Below are 23,908 nucleotides of genomic sequence, written 5' to 3'. Positions count from 1 at the left end.
ATGTGTGACCCTCGAGTACTCGAGAAGACCGTAATAGTAAGGAAAAGACTAATACAAAGCTTAGAAAAAGAAAGAGCATATCGAATTTTTTGTGAACTTTTATCAACTTACGCATTCAATCAGCATATAAACATGAACTCGATAGAGAGCACACGCAAGGTAGACTAGGACTTCAGAACCCTTTTGGCCATGAGACGTGAGATGTCTGACAATCTCTGGGCCATTATGCCTCCTGAGGTATAATTGTCCATCATCGACCCAACACATATCTCCATTGGTTCTATTAATATGACCGATGCAGAACCATATACAATTTTGCAAAAAAACATATAACAAAAATATGGTATTATGTCGACTCTATGGTCGAGGAAGAAATTACTCGATCAAAGAGTAAAAAAAGGACATACCTGTACCATTGATCGGAAAGTAATTTTATTGCTCTCGACTATGGACTCGATAATATCATCGAATAAAGAGTAAAGCTCTAGCATCGAAAGTATGTAATGTAGCCTCCGACTCTCTATTTGATGTGGTAATCAAGATAGAGAGTAGAGCATATGCATCAATATATACTTGGTATGGCCCCAGTCTTTTCGCTCAATGACTGAATTCGAGTGTAAAAAACACTAACATCGTAGAATGAACCAAAAGCATAAAAAAAACATGATGTAGCCCCCGACTCTACACTCGATGTAATAATCGAGTGGAGAGAAGAGCATAAGCATCAAAAAATGCAAGATGTAGTTCCCGACTCAATGCTCTATGTGATAATCGAAACAGGTAGTAGAGCATGAGCACCAACACACCATCCTCGACTGAATACTCGAGAGTGCAAGCCCCGAGCATTATTGTTTTAACTGCAATGTGGATGCTGAGTGAGCTCGAACCGCCAGGTAGGTGGGCATTAAAAACCCACTCCCGTTTGTGCTCGTTTTTACCGCAAATCTTGATTTGACGCGTCGTAATGACCATCCATCCCTCTTTGCAGAGACGAGACAAGCCATAATGCCATCCTGACGTCTTGGCTTTCACCGAACACGCTACGCGCCCGAGGTGACACCATCATTTTGGATCTTGACGACTATGTTTATACAGTAAGACTCGTTCCCCCTGCTATAAATAGAGGGGACTCGAAGCTGTCTGTCCTTCACATTGGCCCCTTTGTTTACTTTGCTCATTGCCTTCTAGGACTTGTAGAGCTTGAAGCCATGGCCTCTACTCCATCTCCACCTTGTGAAGTAATCCCAGAAGTCCTGTCCTCTAGGCCTCTCACCATGGTCCCTCCTGAAATCATCATTGTTTCCTCCTCCAACGAGGACTCGAGTGGCAGACCTAGGAAAGAGAGGGAAGAAGCGCCCACCACGGATAATAGTCGTAGCCTCATTCAGCGCGTTCGCCATTACATCAAGACCTATGCTTCAAGCCAGACGGCATAGCGCTCTGCACAGGGGAGGATTGAGGATGGTCGTGATCTCGACAGATCATCGACCAAGCCGCCATCGAGGTCTTCGGCGGTGGAGCCTTCAGGTCATCACCAGCTAAGGAGGCACAGTGGTCTTCTCCATCGACAACCGCCAGATCGCCTTCGCACCACGCAGAAGACCACTCGGCATCACCGGCGCTGGCCAGCAGCTCCAGCAGGGTCTTCACCTTGGCCTATTTCCTTGGTCCCTATGCTGGTCGGTGGCCGGTTCCTGGAATGGTCAGCTGTCGCCTGAGGGAGGAGTATAAAAGGTTCCTCGACTCGTTCAAGGATGAATAAGGGTTCATACGTTTCCAAAATCTTGGAGGTTTGTTGCAAGATCTAAGTTGATCTTTTCTGTCAATTTTGCACTAGCCACACAGATAAGAGTGAAAAATAAAAAACTATGTATTCGAGTAGCCAATCGAATCGAATGTAATTGACTTACCTGTGACCTACCTTTTCTATGAATAAAACTTTCATAGTAGATCGATGTTCCACAAGTGCTCGAGTATCTCGCTGTTTGGAGTAGATAGTTGTACCGACCCAGGTCGAGTGACCTCGACTACTATGTAAGATCCTTCTCACTTAGGCGATAACTTGTGGCGCTGAGCCTATTTTTGCACCTTTCGTAGGACGAGGTCCCCAGCAGCGAGTTGTCTAGGTTGAATTTTCTGGCTTTGATATCTACACAACGCCTGCGGATACTTAGCCACTCGAATAGATACTCGATCTCGGTACTCGAGTAAATTTATGTCATCCACTCATAAGTGCTCCTACCCTTTTTCAGAGTAACTTTCCACTAGAGGTGATCTGAACTGCAACTCAGTCGAGAGCACCGCTTCCACTCTATAAACCAAGAAGAACGGAGTTTCACCGGTGGCCCTATTAGCCGACGTACGAACGGCCCATAGTACCGAGGAAAGCTCTTTTACCTAGCGTGTTGAGTAGGCTTTTAGCCTGTCGAAGACCCAAGTTTTGATACCCTGAAGACTATACCATTAGCATGCTCAACTTGACCATTACTCCGCAGGTGAGCTACTGAGGTGAAATAAGTCTTAATGCCGAATTCTCGCAAAACGCAATGAAGGTTCTGCTTCTGAACTGGCTACCTTTATCCGTAATTATCCGATGTGGAATGCCAAATCGAGTAATTATGCTCCTCGTCAACTTCTTGGCCGCTTTTGCGGTTATTTTCCCTACGGGTTCGGCCTCTATCCACTTGGTGAACGTGTCGATAGCCACGAATAGGAACTTGTAACCACCTTGGACCCTTAGGAACGGTCCCAGGATATCCAAGCCCCAGACTGAGAAAGGCCAAGAAAGAGGAATTGTTTGCAGAGCTTGGGCTGGTTCACTGGTGAAGTAATTCATATCTTAAGATATGCGGCCACTGTTGTTAATTTCACTTCGATTCATGACAGTTCTGTTTGGACTGTCACAACTATCTATTAGCCTTGCCAAGGCCGAGAGAGAGAAGAGTTTGTTATTTGGATGAATGGTTTGAACGTTGAAGAGATAAAAATTGGATGTTTATTGGAGACAACTTTTACATAGCTCTTTCGGATAGAAATAGAAGAGGTCTGGGCTTCATGAAACCCCCCCCCCCCTCAAAGGAAGGAAATACACATGAAGTAACATGCAAGATGACCCCTTATTGGAGCAGATAGACTGGTGCTTTACATCAATAAACTAGATATCTGATTATCCTAACACATTACTTCTTCCATTGGCAGAACTAGTCTCTGACCACATTCCTTGTATGATCCAAATTAGTACTTCAATACCCAAGACGCAGATTTTCAGGTTTGAAAATTTTTGGGTGAACAATCCAGGATTCTTTGAATTAGTTGAAAGTATCTGGAAGACAGAGATTAGGACAACCAACAGTGCAACTAGAATCTTGACCAAATTTAAATTGCTAAGAAGAGCCTTAAAAAGATGAAGCAAGGGTATCTCACAACTCAACGATCTGATAAAAAAAATGCAGTATAGTGCTTGAGATCTTAGATAAGCTAGAGGAGCAAAGAACTCTCTTTATTCAAGAAAGCCTTTATTCAAGAAAGCAATTTTAGAACTATTCTCAAAAATCACATTGTTATTTTGTTATATTATAGAAAAGAATATTAGAAGAAGAGATACACTATCAGATGACAAAATTTGGTGATGAGAGCACCAAGTTCTTTCATGCGGCTGCAATTGAAAGATACAAACACAATACTATCACAAGTCTGGAAACATGTGATAAAAGAACTGTCACTAGTCATCTTGAAAAGGCTACAATCCTTTTTGAAACATACAAAGCCATGGGATCAACTCTCAACCTAGATATACATTTCAACCTTGAAGAGCTTGTCCAAAGACATGATAACCTTGACCATCCCTCGGTTCCTTTCAACTATGAGTAAATTGGCTGAACTATACAACAAATGTCAATTGAAAAATCTCCAGGACCTGACAAGTTCAATGGACTCTATGAAAAGGTGTTGGCATATAGTTAAGGAAGACTTCTATGCTCTCTGTAGTGACTTTTTCAATGGATCCTTGAGCCTTCAAGCCATAAATAATTCTTTCATCATTTTGATTCCCAAAAACAATAATCCTTCTAGAGTTAACGACTATAGGCCTATATCTTTGATGAACTGTGTGTTGAAAATAATCACAAAACACATGGCAAACAGACTTCAATATGTAATCATTGCTTTAATTCATCAAAATCAATACGGATTCATAAAGAACAGAACAATTCAGGACTGTCCGACCTAGGGATTTGAGTACATTCATCAGTGTCATCATTCTAAGAGGGAGATTGTAATCTTAAAGCGGGATTTTGAGAAATCATTTGATACAGTTGAGCACAGTTAAATCATCAATATGCTTCAACACCTGGGTTTTGACAGCACCTGGATAAATTGGACAAAAAAGATTCTTGGCTCTGGCTCCACAACAAAAGGTGGCCAAGTGGGCCAGGCCAAATGGGCCGGCACGAGGCACATCCATTTTCGGCCCGGCCTAGGCACAGCACGACACGATGGCTAACAGGTCAGGCCGGCACGGCACGACGGCTTGGGCTGTGCCTGGGTCGGAGCCGCAGCACGACAGGCCGACACGGCACGGTCCGTTTAACTATTTCTATTTTGTAATATCTTATATAATTTGTTTAGATCTAATACTATATAGGATATGTGGTGCAATGATAGTGTGTTTGATTCCCAAGCAGAAGGTCGTGTGTTCGATTTCGGGTAAAGCAAGTTTTTATGATTTTTTCCAATTTTCCGCAGGCTGATGAGCTGACGGGCCAAAAAAGGTCATCGGGCCTACCATGCCGGGAACCGGCACGGCATGACCCGGTCTTAAGTGGGACGTGCTTGGGCTAAAGTCGCGGCACGTGGATCGGCACGGCACAACCCATTTAGCTAACGGGCCTAAACGGGTCATGCCTCAATGGGCACGTGTCGTGCCGGGCCTGGCCGTCCATTCGGCCACCTCTGTCCACAACCATTTTGCTAAATGGAATACCTAGAAAATTCTTTCATTGCAGGCGTGTTGTGAGGCAAGGAGACCCTCTTTCACCACTTCTATTTGTGTTGGCTACAGATCTTCTTCGATGCATTATCAATAAAGCATGTAACGTGGGTCTACTCAACCTCCTAATTCCTCCGAGAGGCTCAAATGGCTTCCCAATTATACAGTATGCTTATGATACTATTCTTTTCCTAAAGGCTTCACAACTTCACAACATGAATTGTTCTATCTCAAAGGGATTCTTGAAACATTTTCTCAATCTACTGGATTGAAGGTCAATTATGCAAAATCATGTCTCATACCTTTAAATCTTAGTGAAGATAAAGCTCAGAACATGACTAGAGTCTTTGGATGCAAACTAGGCACTCTTCCCTTCACTTACTTGGGCCTACCCCTTGAAACCACAAAACCAAAGGTCGAAGATATGCTCCTCTCATGAACCAGACTGAAAGAAGACTCAATTTAACATCCTCACTGCTATCTCTAGCTGGCCGGCTACATCTAACAAATTCTATCATCTTATCCTTACCTACTTATACCATGTATACCCTGCAAGTACATGTGGGTGTAATTGGGTACATGAACAGAGCAAGAAGACACTGCTTGTGGAGAGGGTTTGGTATTAATGCAAAAGGTCAACCTTTTGGGAAAAAATAACCAAGCTAAAATTAAAAGGGGACTAGGAATGGTCAACCTCAAAAACCAAAATCCAGCCTTTTGATTAAACACCTGGACAAATTCTATAACCAAAGACATCTACCATGGGTAAAGCTAATCTGAAATTCCTATTATGTAAATGATCGAGTTCCTCATGCAGCTACTGAGAAAGGATCCTTCTGGTGGAAAGGCGTGTTAAGATTATACGAGTTGTTCAAAGGAATGGTATCATGTACAATTGGAAGTGGAACAATTGTGCTTTTCTGATCAGGCGTATGGAATGATCATCTCGTACAGGAGAAATTTCCAAGACTTTTCTCTTTTGCAAAAAATAAGAACATCTCAGTTGTTGATTTCCTAACAAATCTATCTACCACTATCAGCTCTAGCACAAATCTATTACAAGAACTTATCCAAAAAATTCAGATACAGAAAGGTGCTAAAGACTCATGGAATTACATTTGGGGCACCAGTGCATACTCAATAAAGAAGTGCTACAATTTACCTTACAGACATATTTTTCCTCCCCAACCTTTCAATTGGATCTAGAAATCAAAATGCTGCAACAAATTGAGTCTTCATATGACTTCTCATAATGGACAAACTAAACATTAGGAACATTCTGAAGAGGAAAATTTTGAGGGTTGATAATGATAACTATAATTGTGTTCTCTATAACACTCAAACAGAAGAAACTGTTTTTCATTTGTTCTTTGGTTCTCAGTTCAGTTTAAGCTGCTGGACCTCCATCAGAATTTCATGCTTTGCTTATCCTTTCTTCATGGAGATCTTCATCGTTGGAGCATGGCATATTTGGAAGCAGAGAAATAGCCTTATCTTTGAAAATAAACAGCCAAGCTTGCAGCTCTAGTGAAGGAACTTCGTGGAGGAAACCCTTATTTAAGCTCATAGAATTATTGAAGGAAAAAGACAGCAGATCGTTGATTGGGTTACTCCCTTCAGTTAGCTTGGCCTCTTGGCTAAGTTTTATCTCCCCCCCCCCCCCCTCTCCCTTTCTTTCCCTGTGTTTTTCTGTGTTTCTTTCCTTGTACAGGTCTGTGTTTTTTCTTTTTTCCTTGTTTGTTCAGTTCTCCTTTCTTTTTTTTTATTAGTAATAATATTACCATTGGTAGGGCTTCCCTTACCGTTTTTCCCCTCATTTTCCGCTAAAAAAAAGGATTACGATATGCTAACCCACCACTTTTTTCTACTGGTAACCAAGCTGACCTACCTAATCTAGACAAAATGATTAGCTTAACTAGGTTAGTAGCCAAAATATAAAATATGGGTTAAGCTAACCTTGCTGGGTTAAGGTTAGCTAAGCTGGTTGTCGTAACCTCATAACAAACACAAGCCTAAATACTAATTACTACCGTGTAAAGAAGCTAACAACATAATTTGATTGAGTGAAAGCTGTTCGTAAGCATCTACAGTTGCATTATGTTGTTGTAGTGCCCGCTCAAATGTTGGCCCTGGAACAAATCTGGCCCTACTGGTTGCATTGGATAAGGAAGCTGTAAATATTATTCGAGTTACACTGCATAGAGCATCTTCCATCCTATATGCTACACTTTAATGGATATCTCTTCGAATCTGTGAACCCAGAACGGTGCAAAGAAAAGGAGAAGAGAACAAGATACCTGATGTTGATGCAAAGCCAATTACTTGCTGATTGATCTGCCCTTCAACAATTCAGATTCCAGTCGGGTTTTTGTTGTGTGTGGGTCTACTGACGTGAACCATATAAAGTTTCAGTCATGATGGTCTGCTTCGCAAATCCTGAAAAATGCATGATATGAGAAGCCAAGTGGTAGAAAATCAAAACAATGGTGCAAAGTAAGACTATTGCAAGAAAAAAATCATTCCGTGCACACACTCCTTGTACCCACTTGTATCAAAGTATTCTGATCTACACACATTACAAGCAAGCCTACCTTTTCTATGTTATTTTCATACTTCACTGGTACATTCATACACCTTAATTTTAGCGTTGGATCAACCCAAGGCACTGAATTTTGGAGCACAGGGTTTAAACAAATAGGACACTACACATTTCTGCTTATGCAAATTCAAGAATCAGTTATTGCTACAAGGTTGTTACGTGGTCATATCCTTGGCATGAATCCAGTGTCTATTTCTAATCAAAGAACCCAATAGGACAAAGATGACAATCATTTATGGTCCCCTGTATATAAGACTCTTTCAACCAATCGAAGAGTAGGCCAATCTAACACCACCAACCATGCGCAGTTATTGTTGTAGGTGTTCTTCCCATTTAGCCTCCACGATCAGAAGAGATGCACTTGCCATCCAACTATTCTGCCTCATACTTACACAGACGTCACCAGATCAAGAATGGGGATGCGACATGATCAACTAGACAACAAAACTCCTATGAGTTGGAGCATGGATCATCCAATAAATCTGAGTCCCCAAGATGGGCTGAAGAAGGCAGATAAGGTCAGTGAGCTTCCTGGGCAGCCAGGGAAGGCTGTCTTTGATCAGTATGCAGGCTATATCACGGTTGATGCAGCATCTGGGAAGGCCCACTTTTACTACTTCGCAGAGGTTTCTAAAGATCCATCCACCAAGCCATTGGTCTTGTGGCTGAATGGAGGTAAGGCAACCTACCTACCTAAATGGTACGTGGTTTATTATGCCTTTTTCGGACAAATGTGCTTCTATGCTCTGGTTATATGTTTTTTTATGCTCTCTGTATTTCATCTTGTTGCAGTAAGCCAAAAATGAATAATTGTCATAACCATCCATCCATAAAATCATGGTTTCAAGGTTCAAAATTGAAATACAGTTGGAAGTTGCTACAGATCAGCACCAAATAGTAGTTCCCCCCCCCCCCCCCCTCTCATGTTCTAATGGCCTACTAGTGGCTTACCAAATACAAAAAATGCACATCAGTTTTCCAGAAGAATTGAGATCAATTAATGGTGTTTTTGCTGCTTAAGTGAAGGCCACCACCAAGTGTGCGCAAAGAGGCACACAAAAGACAAAAGCTGGCAATCTATCATACTTAGTATCAACCTTAGCTTGTGGAAATGGAAAAGGAGTTGGCTATTAATTTACTTATACAAACAGGACACATGTAACTATTCTAAGGATTGCTCAGCTGACTGACCTAATATTACGCTCAAAGTAGGTAATTTGTTGAGCACACCAATCCTTGACGCTGCACAACAGATTTTGAATTGAAGACTCTCCAGAACTCACTATTATGCCGTTTCCATCTGTAAGGCCTTAATTGATTTAGTACATAGAAGTAAATTTGGAGACCATTCATATGTTCAATAACTTAGACTTGTGCACTGTTCGATGCATGATTCTCGACGTCTGCATAAACTCAGCTCATAGCAAAGTGTATTGTTTGCATTTTCTTTCCTTTTTTCCTAAATAAATCACTTACCCACTAATATATTGGAACATACCTTTTCATCATCTGTACATACCATTGATCAGGATAAAGTGACATGTCAATTACGTAGAGGGGAAAGTAGAGAATATTTAGTAGTAGAAGAAAATTACAGGTGAACTATAATCCTTTCTTTTGCAGGAAAAGGTACGAAAGAAGCTTGACAGTTCCTCAAATAGTACCAAGCATGATCAAATAGTTCTGAACATTTCAACTATCAACTTAAAAATCTTCCAATTAATAAAAATTATAAACTTAAATCTGTAAAAGTGGATACCAAAGTGTTTCATCTATAATAGTTGTCTCACTAAACGCTAAGATTTACTCTATAAGTATGTATATGTTTGGTACATGACTCATTAGCTACTTGTCTTAATTATTCAAAAGGTTAACCTTAACATATTCAGAAAATATGTTCCTGAAAATCATTATGACCGACAATTCTATCATATGCTATTCTTTTTGAATTACAGAAAGAGTTACCTTGAAATTTTAGGGCCTGGTTGTTCTTCTCTGGGAGGAGCTATGCTTGAAATTGGACCATTCTTCGTCAACGGAGATAACAAAACACTGTCCACAAACAACTACGCCTGGAACAATGGTAAGCAGATTTCCACAAGGTTACATATGCCAGTTACATTCATAATACCTCCGTGCTGACTTGTAATTTCCGGATGGCAGTGGCAAACATGCTCTTCCTTGAGAGCCCTGCTGGTGTTGGCTTCTTATACTCGAACAGAACATCAGATTACAATAACACTGGTGACAGGAGCACCGCGGCAGATGCGTATACTTTCCTCATCAATTGGTTTGAGAGGTTCCCATAGTACAAGGACCACAACTTCTTTATAACTGGTGAAAGCTACGGCGGCCACTACATACCACAGCTTGCCAACACAACTCTGTCAAATAACAAAATCATGAATATCACTATGATCAATCTCAAAGGAGTTGCTGTAAGTAATGGGACAATAACAGTTAGTAATGCTTCCAATGATATTGACTCAAAATATATATACATATTATATTATAGAATTCACTTGTTGGGAATAGATCAGGAATGCATACCTGGATGATGACACAAACACAAGAGCAATCATTGATTACTACTGGAAGCATGCTATGATCGCCAAAGAAACTCGCAAGGCAGTTCAGGAAAATTGCAGCTTTAATGGAACATACACGGGACGCTGTAGAACTGCGATAGAAGCAGCTAACAATGAGAAGGGCCTCATCGATCAATACAACATCTATGCATCCTTCTGCTGGAATGCTTCTGATTCCCAACAGCAGCATGCCTCGGTAAAATGCTCTCCCAGATTTTAACCAAGTTCTACTTCTCCCCAACTCATGGTATGGTGTTGCAGGTAACCAACAAACAGCCCAGAGGTGCAGAGAGCACTTCATGCTAACACCACAGGATTGAAGTAGCCATGGTCGGATTGCAGGTGAAAGGAACATACCCCATGCTCTTTCAACTATTTCATAATAAATTTAGTTGATAGGTTAACCATGTTCCATTTAGCCTTCTGATAGGTTAACCAAGTTTTGTATGCTTTTTGAGCACCAGTCATATCATTTCTCCTGAAAAATGGAAAGATGCACAAGTCTGTATGCTACCATCTATTCAGAAATTGATTTCAAGTGGAGTAAGCACATGCATTACTAAGGGCCTGTTCGGATATGGGCCATTTGGATCCAATCCTTAGGATTTGGTTCAAATTTCAGTAAAATCCAGAAAGAAAAATACTAGAGCAACCCCTTTATTCAAACAACCCCTTTATTCAAACACCCCCTAAAGTTTATATAATCTCTATGTCTGTCTAGACCACCCTACAAAGAAACAATTCATTTTAACTTTTAGTGGTGACATCGATGATGGGTTTCATCTCTAGCCTACCCCAACTTGTTTGGGACTGAAAGGCTTTGTTGTTGTTGTTGTTGTTGTTGTTGGTGACATCGATGCTGTGTGCCCAGTAACTTCAACACTATATTCTTTAGACATTCTAGGGCTGCAGATCATGGCGGCCATGGTATTCTGATGATGGTGAGGTATAGGCGCAAAAGCATAAAACGATATAGTCTAACCATTTGTTGTCATGGAGGGTTCTGAAAACAGTTTTGTTTCTTTATGAGATGGCAGGTTGGAGGCTATGTTGTTCGGTACAAAGGCCTGGTATTTGCAACAGTCAGAGGAGTTGGACATGTGGTTCCTACCTACCAACCCCAAAGGGCGCTCACCTTGTTCTCGTCATTCCTGCAAGGGAAACTGCCCCCTGAATGATCAATACTTCACAAGCCTCTACTCTTTTATTGTTTCTAACAATGAAAGATAGACCGGTGTTCATGAGAAAAATAATTGAAACATAGTAACCAGTTGATATCATAGTTGAATTGCTTGCATTGAAGGAGATACAGGCAGTCATGTAACAGGAATGTCAAATTCTAACGGCAAAAATCCAAAATTAGACAACATACGCGATCATATTTGCCGAAATAGACAACATATCGTCGTATTTACAATTTTAGCATCCATATCCGGCACCTCATTTACCGAAAATTGACTTTCGGTACACTGTACGCCGAAAAAACGTGGGCCCAGCCATAATCGGCACACGAGGTGCCAAATATGGCACTGTAGCCCATATTCAGCACCTCATGTGCCGAATATTAATTGTATTCGGCACCGAATATGGGCTACAGTGCCATATTCGGCACCTCATATGCCGAATATGGCCTGGCCCCGGTTGCCGCCCCTTTGATATTGTTATTTTATGCCGGGAAATGCTACATCACATAACACTTAGTGTTTGTTATTTTATACCGGGACCGGCTGCGTCACGTAACGTCCGCCGACAGAGACAGAAAGAGGCGTGTTGCCATTTCATGTTTGAAGCTCTGTTATGTGGTCACTTCGTGTCTAAACATATAGAGTCATGATAGAGGTGTTGCATTTTATGCTTAAAGCTCTAGTCACTTCTTATCTAAAGGCTGAGTCAAAACATAGATATAAACATATGTCATGGTTTGAGCCTAAGCACATTAATGTTAGAAATTGCCAAGTATCGATAAAATTAGAAATTATTTGCTAATTTAAATGTACATTTGAAAATTCTTAATTCACCATGTAGTCTCAAAGGCTGTAAGCATCCTTAAAATGTAGTAGTTCAATATTCTCCCTTGTATCATTGATCTCAAGATGCATAGTGCATAGCTGTTGACTATCTAGATCATCTCAAGATGGCGATGAAAAGTGACGACGTAAACTTGTGAAAGAATACCAGTTGTGCCAGTCCATGCAGTGTTCCTTGAACCTTCTCCTGTATTATTGCTGGAACATTAAGGCATTGGTGGCATGAAATCATCGTCCTCATCAGCCTCATCATTTTCTGGTTGAATAGTAGAGGGAACCCTTATACCCCTTAGGTTCGCTAATCTCCGTCGTCTTCTATGCGAACCAGGCATCACACCCCCGCAGAAGAGCATATACATCACCAAGAAGTTTGAAATTTCTTTGTTGATCAACTCAGCGTCTTCCGGGAACACCTAACGCAAAAGAAGAGCATTTGAATCAATGAAAAAAAGATAAGCATAGTGACCAAATAGAAAATGACGAACATGGATGTGGGATGCATATTAATCTAAGTATTAATTACATACATAATCTAAGTACTCTAATTTATCAAATTAATATAATTTATCAAATCTAATTGATCAACTTAAACAATCTACTTACTCTTATTATTATTACTAATCTATATTAATTACCTATATAATCTAAGTACTTACTATAACTGATCTCGCGCTGCTGCTCCTCCTCTCCTCACGTTGCTGCTCCTCCTCTCCTTGCGATGCTGCTGCTCATCTCCTCGCGCTGCTGCTCCTCCTCTCCTCGCGCTGCACTGCTACTTGCCTCGCGCTGCACTGCTACTCCTTGCCTCGCGCTGCGTTGCAGCTCCTCGCCTTGCGCTCCGCTGCTCACCTCTGCTGCTCCTCCTCACTGCTCATTTTGTAGCGAGCTGCAGGCAACGCGACGCACCGAAAGCAGCAAAACGACGCACCCACACGCAAAAAGTAAAGCAACATGCATGCATACCAGCCATTTGCGCAGAAAGTAAACATCGAAGCGACAGCGACACGACAAAAGCAGACGCGTGTGCCAAATATGGCCGGGCCCGCATTTTTTCAGTGTACAGTGTACCGAAAGTCAATTTTCGGTAAATGAGGTGTCGAATATGGATGCTAAAATTGTAAATACGATGATATGTTGTCTATTTCGGCAAATACGGTCGCGTATATTGTCTAATTTTGGATTTTTGCCAATTCTAATTAAAACATAATTTAGACGTGCATCCATGACTTCCTTTTAGGGAAAATACCATTGCTTTATTACAAAGAATGAAATAACCAACATTGTATTTTGAATTATTCAATTTCTACAAAAAGTCTAAGCCTAAACAATTGATGAAATACTTATCTCGAAATGGTTGCAGTTTGTTGTGCCAGATACTGACCTCTAATAGTTTTATGATGCCTAGATGTTTTGAGTTTCACATTAGAAAAACAGAATTGTACTTCTAGGAAATAGTGGAATGAAGTGTACATTTGGGCAGTTTCTCGTGTCATTTCAATAAATTTAAGTTGGATAAAGTGCAAACTTTATTAAGAAAGAAGTAGTGAAACGCAAGCCTTTATTGCTACCTCCCTTACTCCATTCCGAGAATAAGTCGAATAGCTTTCTATACTTGTGTACAAAGGTCTCCCTTCACTGCTGTATTTTTCAATGGACCACAAGATGATTCTCTAACAGCATCTAAACTCTTTACCAATGCCGCCCATCAAGTAATCCAACAGCGGAAGACACCTTGATTTGCTCAAGAAAGCATAGGAAGGTTCATTCCCAATTAGCAACCTACAGAAGTCAAACAGACAAAAAAAGAAATGGTTGCCTTTGATCTCCATTGGGCGTTGCAGAATCCTTTTTGCATGCCCATTGGAGAATGATTTTGATAGTTTTCTGTGCAGAGTAAAACTTGACTTGACTAAGGAAATTCTTCTTTATTCATAATGGTAAACATATGACTTTGTAAGGAACCAGAGTACTAGCAGAAGGAAAGATTCCTTGCTGCCTTTGTAAGCCTTGTTGTGTGCACATCTTCCTTCCTCTTGCTCACTTTTCTTTGACAATGTGTTGTCTTGGAAGTATTCAGCATATGTGCATTACTAGAAAGTGGGATTCCCTTCTAAAGTTGATGCTTCCTGTCCCATCAGCTAGATTTTCAACTCTGAGCCCAAAGTGGACCTATTCAGTGCATAACCACCAACTGGAAACAAAAAAAAGGAAAGAAAGAAATACACCAACACATTGGTTATGTGATGCCCGCATATATTTAAGCTAAGCTGATGGTCTATTCAAAGACAGCATAGGAACCTTATGAATTGGACACAAACGGAAAAAAACAAATTTTAAAAAAAGAATGAAAAAAGTAACCAGGAGACAATTTCTTTTCTAAAAGATCTTTATTTTTCAGTTTCCTTTTTCCTGGAGAAGAGGGGCTATTGTCAGCAGTCAATGGCAGTTTGGCGAAAATATTTGTTCTATGCTCACAGCTCAAGTTTAGAATCTACTTTTCTACAGGAAGGTTTCAGATAAAAGGGCAGCTTGCTTGAAAGACCCACCAAAAAAACAAAACGGAATGTGTGTCCATACTCAGGTGGATCGATTTGTTCTTTTGAAGATGCATGAGAAGAAAGCAATATTTTGCATCATTGAAATGGAAATGACAAGGTGTCAACTGTCGATGCATCAATACAGTGATGGAGTTGCTGACCAGATGCTACCAACCCGAGTACAAAAATTCATAAATCGTTACTAAATTCCACACCTTTTTATCAACAAAAGTATAGCCTCATTTTAACAGAATAACAAATCTAGAAACAGAGAAACTAGGAAACAACATACTTCTCTATGATGATGACCGTTGCACTAAGCTAGAACTCGACTTCACCCAGCTCTGTGGGATCACTGAATAACCTAATAGTCTTCTCTTCAAATACACTTTTACAGTTTATAGTACTCTTGTTAAAAGTCAATCAGAAGAAGCAACAAATGCAGTGCAATCCCTTGGTTTAGACTACAGGCCACAGCAGAAAAGCACACTAAAGTAAAGATGCCTTGGAATCTTGTTAAAAGGAGTGTGAGGATGTATGATACTAAATAAAATAAGGTCAAAGATCAGGATACGCGCAGTGCACTTAATCAATATTGTGATAGAAAGGACCCTCAATCTGATTTGCATACCTTTTTCCTTTTCTTTCCCATGTAATGACTATAATTGAGCCAGAGATAGCTGTTGTACCTTTCTGGGAATTGTGCTAATTTTGTTAGGTCACAGTCCACAAAAAAAGGAACTAAGAATTTTAATTGAATACCATTGGCATTACAAATATGGATGCCATGAGCAAAAGGTAATTATTAAGAGCTTTTTAAGTCCAACTTGGCCGGAAAAGTCAAAGAATCAATCATATTATGGTTTCCTTGGAGGACTCCTTCAACTGTACTGCAAATACAATGTCCCCTCTATAAATAAAGATTGACCAATGGCAACCTAGCACAAGACACCAAGCACCCATGCACACGCTTCCTATCAAGATGAAAAGAGGCCTCTTGATACTTTGGTCCTTGTTCTACTTCAGCGTTGCAAACACAGCCACTAGAAACCAGGCTAACCAGCCTCTTGAGTTTGATCAACTGAAAATATCCAGGAAATATGTTCAAGGAAAACAAGATACAACTCTAAAGAATAGATCTAGTCCCTCGGTGCATAGAGGCTCAAAAAACAATCTACGGGAGCAGGATAAGATCATATCAATGCCAGGGCAAACGGAGGTAGTAGAATTTGACCAATATGCAGGATATGTCACGGTGGATGCAAAGGCTGGAAGAGCTTTGTTCTACTACTTTGTTGAGACTCCTCAAGATCCTTTGAACAAACCGCTAGTCCTATGGCTGAATGGAGGTATGTTACTGGCTCTGTTGAGTGTTGACCATAAACTTATAGCACATTTTACTTCCTGAACATGAGCACCCCATATGTTAGTAGAGTTTTTTTTTCTCAAATTGCTGTTACAAAAATTTTTAGGTCTATTTCCTTGTCATAATGAGAGTCACCAAGGAACTGGAAAAGATCACGTCCACAATACTAGATGATATATCATCTCTGTTTGCAATGCTACAGCAAGAACGTTCTACCTAAGGCTTAGCACCTAGTTTCCATTCTTTAGGAGAAAGACACTTAGTTTGCTAAGAATAAGATGAAATACTCACTGGATCCGCAGGGCCCGGCTGTTCATCCTTTGGAACTGGAGCCATGCTTGAACTTGGACCTTTCTCTGTCCGTAGTGACAACAAGACACTGTACAAGAAAACACATGCATGGAACAGAGGTAAATCACTTTAACCTTCACATGATTAATAGTTAAATAAGTTACATGGATTAACACCCATGTGGACATTCCAACGTTCATCCATAAATGCAGTGGCCAATATGTTGTTCGTTGAGATCCCAGCTGGTGTTGGATACTCATATTCAAACACTACATCAGATTATTATAACACTGGTGACCAAAGGACCACAGATGACGCTTACACCTTTCTTGTCAAGTGGCTGGAGAAATTTCCTGAGTATCGGGACCGTGATTTCTTCATAACTGGTGAGAGCTACGCGGGTCACTATATACCAGAGCTAGCTAATCTGATTGTTTCTAACAATAGAGCCACCAATGCAACTATTGTCAAGCTTAAAGGTGTTGCAGTAAGTGTTCAGCAATAACTGCTTTGAAACTTATAAGAATTGTAAATTTCTAATCAATGATAACACTGTAAAACTCGATCAGATTGGAAATGCAGATTTGGATGATAATGTGACCCTAAGAGCATCATATGACTACTATTGGATGCATGCTATGATTTCTGGAAGAACTTACAGAGCCATCCAGAATAAATGTGGCTTTAACAGTGGCTTTAACGGGACATACACTAAAGACTGCCAGAATGCCATGAACTTAGCTTCCCAGGAAAAAGGAAATGTTGATGACTATGACATCTACGCACCAACATGCCATGATGCCTCCAATCCTTCCAAATCAAGTGACTCGGTATACAACATCAAGCATAATATTTCACAGATGTTTTAAATTCTCTTGCTATATATATGATCCTTGGGATACTGAACTTTTGGTTTACTATTTCAGTTGGTGTTTGGTGATCCATGCACAAATCACTATGTCTCCTCTTATCTAAATCGTCCTGAGGTTCAAAGGGCGCTCCATGCAAACACAACAGGGTTAAGCTACCCATGGATGGATTGCAGGTATGTGGATTGAATCTCCAAATATGTTTATCATATTTGCCTCCAATTTATGTGCACTGTTTGACTACACCCCTTGTGTGACCTCAATTAGCAATTTGTTATTGGATTTCTTAGAGCAATCTGAAAGGTAGATGCTTTATGTACAAATTATAATTTATATAAGCCAAAGAAACAAAATATTTAAATACCTTTCATCACTCACTTCTCAATCACTTTGATGCCAAAAAGGTATCTGCAGCCTATAGGAATCCAATAACAAATTATTCTGAAACACAGCTGACAGTAATTTTTCCTTTATGAATCTTTTATGCAAAAAGGTATTAGTAAGTCAACATTAAAAAGGGCAAAATGCCATATTATTCTGCAGCCTATACATAGTTCTGTTCGTCCAGCAACCAGCTATCTGAAATCATAAAGATACTTAACCCATTCAGTCATGGGAAAGCAAAGGTGCCCCTAGGGCCACATGCACTGCATATCCACAACATTGACTACGCACCGAGATACATGTATCCCGATGCATCCTCAATGGTGTGGATAGAGTGTGCATATGTCCCTAGTGGCACTAAATCCACACTCATTGAGGTATAGACAATTTTAATTGCAGATATTTTGTTCAGTCTCAAGCAACCTCTTACTAGATTGGCAAATGAGTATCAGGGAGAAGTCAACAGTATGATGTGTTTATGATTAATTTATATGTTTTTCTCAAGTAGTCAGCATGTATTCGATAATTGGAAAGATTCGCCAGAGACGATGCTGCCATCAATCAAGAAACTCATTTCAAGTGGCACAAGGATATGGCTGTACAGGTATATATGTTCACCGGATTATGTGTGTCATAATACTGAACTCAATGTGTTACCCTAAAAGAATGTGATTTAAACTCCACTGTTGTGTACCAGTGGTGATATGGATGCAGTGTGTTCAGTCACTTCAACACAATACGTGCTGGACATTCTTGGGCTTCCTATAGAGACATCTTGGCGTCCATGGCGCATCGACAATGAGGTACAGAGCCCACTGTTTATCAGATGACTAAGATTGAACATCAGCATTCATGTAACAGGATTCCTTTGGCTCAAGTTGTATCTATGCTTCCCGCAAAAAAAGGGATGATCCGTTAGCTTGCTCGACTGATCTTGCGATGATCAATTATCCCAAAAGCAGTTCAATAGCCAAGTTCCTAAACTCTTAAAATACAAAATGAAAGTAATCAAATAAAACGTTCCACTATATAGGTGACAAGCAGTTGCGCACAGAAATAGTGTGCATGCCAAAAACATCAGAAATGCATTATTTTGTATAGCTACATATGTGAAACATAACATCTGTTTCCTCATCTTTCATTAAACGGCAGGTTGCTGGCTATGTGGTTGGATATAAACACCTGGTGTTCGCGACAGTCAGAGGATCTGGGCACATGGTCCCATACTACCAGCCTCGCAGGGCAATGGCACTATTCTCATCATTCCTCGAAGGAAAGCTCCCTCCGCACTGATCTAATAAGCTAGCAGGCTTCACAAACGCCAGGTTCAGTATCTTCCATGGTCCTACGGAGCCACAGGAAATCCATAAGGCCCTAGACCCCTAGTATATACTACTAAACTTGTAGTTTTCGGTTTAGTTTAACTTCCCTGCACAAGAAAGGGAAATTATATAATTCTGCTCTAAATCAAGCGCTACCGAGTGTAACGGAGAGCCAAAGCAACTCTCCTATGTAGGTAACATAAAACAAAATTCAGACGGCAGCAAATCCTGAACATGCTTAAACATGTCCATCTCCAGAATTGAACTGTGTTCGTGATAGCGCCATCATTGGGCAACTAATTGGAGAAAGGCACACACATTTTGGTAAATTTACCCCGCACCAGCAGCACGGGCCAATCCACCCAACCGACCAGAGCAGTTGCATCTAATTACCGAGCAATCTGATCAACGAACGCACACATAAACGGAAGGATTGGCATGGGGAAATTTTACGGGGGGAGGAGAAGATTCAGATAGAAACGGGGGTCCTCGAAAAAAAAATAGTAAAACATATAAGAGGGAAAGGGCAGGAAAGATCGAGTGAAGTGAGGACCCGCAGCGGGAGTGGGTGAAAGGGGAGAGAGGGAGGGAGCGAACCCTGAGACGGGGTCACGGCCGCGGAACGACGCCGGCACCGCACGAGCCCGGCAGCCCGCGACGAGAGGAGGACGAGGGTTTTGCCCTCCCATGCGCACGAGCGCGTCGCCGGGCCCGTCTCGCCTGCTCATCGGAGATTCGGAGTCAAGAGTCATGCGAGTTGCGACCACGATGGACTGCACTTGTAAATTGGTAAATGGTAATCGACCGTGCACATGTGTTATTACTTATTAGGCTTTTTTGTTTAGCTGCAAGGGTTTACCTGTAGTAACCACTAGAAAGGTTGTCCTCCAGTAGATGTACCTAGTAGAAGAACCTCTTTAAAGGTCTTCACGCAAGTATATCGACATTTCCACCCAGCTTGAGGCAATTGATTTTGTTCTACATGTGGTCTCTAGCACTCCTATTTATACATAAAATCTATGATAGTTTATGAATTAAGTCTAAAAAATAATTAGAAAAATAAATTGATTTCTCTGTCAGGAACAATCATGTTACTAAAAAGGCTATATACGAAAAGTCTATATCTGAAAATACTAACGTCTGAAAAAACTATACTGAAAAGGCTAACATCTAAAAAAAAGATAGCCTGAAAAAGCAAATGTTTCTGAAAAATAAAGTGCATTTATATTTTTTTATTGGTTAGTTCCTTAATAATATTTTTGCTAATCATTTTACTAAAATCTAAAAAATATCAATATGGCACCCGATCAATGAGCGACAGGTTGCACGGCCTGTCCAACGGGCAACATGAGAAATTTGTAATATCTTCAAATAGACGCATATATTTATAATTTTTTATTTAAAAAATAAAAATCTCTATTATTTCCCGGGTTGGGCCGAGGAAAACCTGATTATTGTCGGGCCCAAAATGGCTGCCCAGGCCTAGTCCTGTAAGGCTGCTAGACAAATGTTCGGGCCGGGCCACCTGGCCATTTTACATGTAACAATAAATACTTTGGGCCGGTCTCAGGATAGGCTATGTTTGCTTCAGGCTTAATATGTGCTACCCAGGCCCGACCCTATGAGCTTCTCGACTTTTTGTTTTTGCCATGTCGGGCAAGGCCTGCTCAGGTCTAACAACTGTCACAGTGGTTTTATTTTAGACTCATATACGTTGGCATATTTATGCGGTAGTCCTACTTTATATCTGTCATACGTTCAGTCATTTGAAAATATATCTAAGTGTTGTGCTACATATTTTAGGTTAATTAAATGAAAACTGCCCAAAAATATAATTGGAATTAAAAATAGTCCTATCTCTATTCCCCTGCTGTCTTGCCTGCGCCCATCTGAATCAACCACTGCAAAGTGAGCGATCTCTTTTCCTCTTTTTCCGCAAGTGACCCTTCCTTTCCTTTTCCTCTCCTTGCTAAGAACCATTTCTCTGCAACCAGTGACCTATTTTTCCATCGTCGTCGACTCTCTCTTTGTATTAACCGTATTAGATGTCTTTCCTCCGTACGGTGGACGGTATACAACCATCAATGGTTTCGTGGCAAGAATGGCAAAAATACGGAGGCTCATGAAGCAAAGACGAAAGCTATGACATGCTTGGTCCTGACCAAACTTCAACGACCGGAAAGGTAGCTAGAAAACATAGGACATGCCTCACACATAAGACAAATTTTATGGCAACAGGACATTCTTAAGAGAATGCAAAGCTTGCGGAACTGCATAAGACTCTTTTCAATATCAAGTGCATTTTTGATAATTGTGGCATAGGCTCACACCCTTAAAATCGTAGTTTTGGATAAATTTCTCGTAAATTCTGTAACTCCGATAGTCTCCTAAATCTATCATTAACGTGATAAGTTTAAGTTTAAATATGTTATGTGATAAAGTTCTTGCAAGATGTACTTTTACGATAATATGTTGAATCTATTTGTAGCTTGGTGAATACTCACAATTTCACTATCTGTATTTCTTGAAAGATGTATTGTTCCGTGCGAAGCTCAACGGCTTGTTGACGACATTTGGACTACACGTGCTTGAGGGCAGACGGATGTGTCGGGCAACGTATCTGCGACTCAGATAGGTTCATGACATGACCGCATTTTGGCACCCCTTTGACCTTGGTTAGTGCGGGAGCACCGGGCAAAAACCATGTTCTGTTTCGTGTCGATGCCGGTGCCAGGGGCATTCTCAAGCGCCGCTTCCTCCCTGAAGGCAGTGCTGTGTATTTTTCATCCTTCTCTAGAGACTCTTCGGGTGAAATTCCAATTACGATTTTCGGAATAGGCGACATCGGTGTATTTGGTGTCATACCCTCCCTAGAGACATCGTTTGAGAGTTGTGTTTCCATCATTCAACTTTTCACCTGCTTTGCGGTGTTGTGAACCATCCCAGGCTTAATGTCTGTTTGTTTCAACTATGGTTTTTAGGCTTTTGTTGAAAGCTGGCTTCTAGTTTTTGACTTTTGACTGTTAGCTTTTACAAAAAAAATTTAGCTTCTTATCACATCAAAAGCCAAAAAAGCACAACTCAGCTAGCTTGTTAGCTTTTAGTTCATTTCATCATAAGTCAACTTTTTAGCTTTTCAGAACCATATTTGTTTCAGCTTTTAGCTTCTGCATAAGCCAATCAAAAGCTGAAACAAATAGAACCTTAGTTTCGCTAGGCAATTGGTAAGGGATTTTGGGTCGTTGTTATGGTGCTCTGAATCTAGTTTAGCTATGTAGCTTACCCGTTGTATTATTGTGTTTGACTATGTTTTTACTTAATTAACCGAGCAACCCACCTTGTTGGGCTTCTCTTCTTATCATGTTGGTGTCATTTTTTTTTAAAAAAAAGAACTCACAATTTCAAATTTTCGTTTATATTCTTTGATCATAGCTTGAGACCATTTTCAGAATTAGGAATTTTTACGGGAAGCAGAGAGAAGGTCCATAATTGCTAGCAAGAGCCTGTTTGGTTCATGAGATATCTCTGTATGGGATATAACGATCCAGTTTTTGAATATATTTGGTTGGAAGACAACCTAGATAGGATGAACAGTTTAAGAGAATATTTCCCTAAGATGTTAGATGAGTTTATTAAAAAAACCTCAATGAGCTCGTCCACCCAACTCGTACGTATCGTTTCACATCCCTTCGGTTTCCACTGACGCCTCTCTCTCACCACCCCTACCTCCTAGCCACCCTCTCCCTCCTCCATCCAGGGCCGCCGGCCTTCTCTGTCCTCCGTCCGTGTTCCCTTTCGTCCCTAGCCGCCGCCCTCCTCCAAGGTATGATGAGCTCGTAGACTTGAGGCTGGAGGGGAGGCAGCCAGCCAGTGGCGGGGCGTCTCGACAGGTGATAGTCTAGGGCTCTCGGTGTAGGCACGCAACGGTGCAGTAGGCGGACCGCGGAGCATGGGTGGCGGCAGGCTATGGGGTGCTGGTGGTGGTGAGGCGCCAACGCTAAGCACACCCACCCCCAGACGGACCCAACCCTTAGGCAAACAGGCCGACTCCCGGCAGCCAGAAGGCCCACGGGGCACGAGCTGCAGACCACTAGACCAGGCAATAGGCATCGTCTGATACTCTGATCGTCTCCAATTTGGCTTCCTCAGTTCCTCTCCAAGCCAGCAACGTGGTGTTCAGATTTCAGGTAGCTCACTGTCTGTCTCTCAGGGATCGTGGACTCATATTAATATATTATCTATACCATTTTGATTTCAGTAGAACGTCCTTATTTAAACATTAGCTCTTGATTTATTGAAATGTGGCAAATTCCAAGTCTGCAGAGGAAAGACAACGCTCAATAACTCAATCAGAAAAGGAAAACATTTGATAGAATGATAGGAATTGGGGAAGTAGTGGATTGGATAGGAGAAATCATGAACACAATGTTGAAATAAAATAGTCTGAGTGATTAGTTTTGTTGAGTATAAATGATTATGAAATTGCCCGATGTCGGCTTTATATCCATAATTCTTCTGTTCTTCTCTAAAAATCTGTCCTACCTCATTTTTCCAGCCGGATCCACCACTGATCTTCCTCTCAAATGCTTTTTACCCCCTCAGGAACTAAGAACATCGGCGACTTGCAGTAATCCAGGAAAAAAATGAGCAAGAAAACGAGATAATAGTTCAGAATCTCTAACTAGGCGGACAAAAATGGAGACTCGCAGAGCAGCGGATGGAGCTCCTCCTGCAGAAGACGTGACGAGTTTGTAGCTCGGCAGCAGTGCTAAGTGGATGTAAAGAATATAGGGATCTTACACTAGGATGATCCGCAACAGTTAGCTTTAGGCAATACTCACTTTCATTCTTACTGATCACAGGGCAGGTACTCATCTAGGTTAATCAAATCTCATTTAATGTCGCTACTCACGCCGTTTTCCTTCCCTAGATAGTCCA

General features: G+C 41.0%; 1 protein-coding gene, 1 long non-coding RNA gene and 1 pseudogene across 16 annotated transcripts in view; 2 read left to right on the top strand and 1 right to left on the bottom strand.

Annotated features, from left to right (window-relative positions):
- LOC133916010 (uncharacterized) overlaps positions 1-19,749 on the bottom strand; it is a 31,348-nt gene extending 11,599 nt beyond the window's left edge. The window contains exons 1-6 of one of the 13 annotated variants that reach the window (XR_009909434.1): positions 19,568-19,749; positions 12,858-16,483; positions 10,137-12,614; positions 9,552-9,970; positions 8,778-8,886; positions 6,647-7,423 (exon numbers count right to left, since the gene is read on the bottom strand). This is a non-coding gene — a long non-coding RNA (uncharacterized LOC133916010). Of the gene's footprint in view, positions 1-6,646; positions 7,424-8,777; positions 8,896-9,551; positions 12,615-12,836; positions 16,484-17,628; positions 18,162-19,567 lie in introns of those variants that run through there. The other 12 variants (XR_009909441.1, XR_009909444.1, XR_009909435.1 and 9 more) reach the window with 12 other exon arrangements.
- On the top strand, positions 7,640-11,345 carry LOC133916009 (serine carboxypeptidase 1-like; annotated as a pseudogene).
- Positions 15,700-18,941, top strand: LOC133916008 (serine carboxypeptidase 1-like). Of its 3 annotated transcripts, none has more exons than XM_062359469.1 (8): positions 15,700-16,087; positions 16,407-16,514; positions 16,608-16,882; positions 16,965-17,225; positions 17,322-17,440; positions 18,157-18,252; positions 18,346-18,451; positions 18,801-18,941. In XM_062359469.1, the coding sequence occupies exons 1-8, from the start codon at positions 15,700-15,702 to the stop codon at positions 18,939-18,941; spliced, it is 1,494 nt and encodes a 497-aa protein (XP_062215453.1). The 3 variants fall into 3 exon arrangements, with proteins under 3 accessions (XP_062215453.1, XP_062215452.1, XP_062215454.1); XM_062359468.1 differs by having other exon boundaries at positions 18,154-18,252; XM_062359470.1 differs by lacking the exon at positions 18,801-18,941 and having other exon boundaries at positions 18,154-18,252; positions 18,346-18,478.
- Positions 19,750-23,908: the final 4,159 nt, after the last annotated feature.

The sequence above is a fragment of the Phragmites australis genome, chromosome 4, assembly GCF_958298935.1.
Source record: "Phragmites australis chromosome 4, lpPhrAust1.1, whole genome shotgun sequence".
Taxonomy (NCBI): domain Eukaryota; kingdom Viridiplantae; phylum Streptophyta; class Magnoliopsida; order Poales; family Poaceae; genus Phragmites; species Phragmites australis.
The sequence above is the reverse complement of the archived record's forward strand: the minus strand, read 5'-3'. Positions and strand labels throughout refer to the sequence as shown.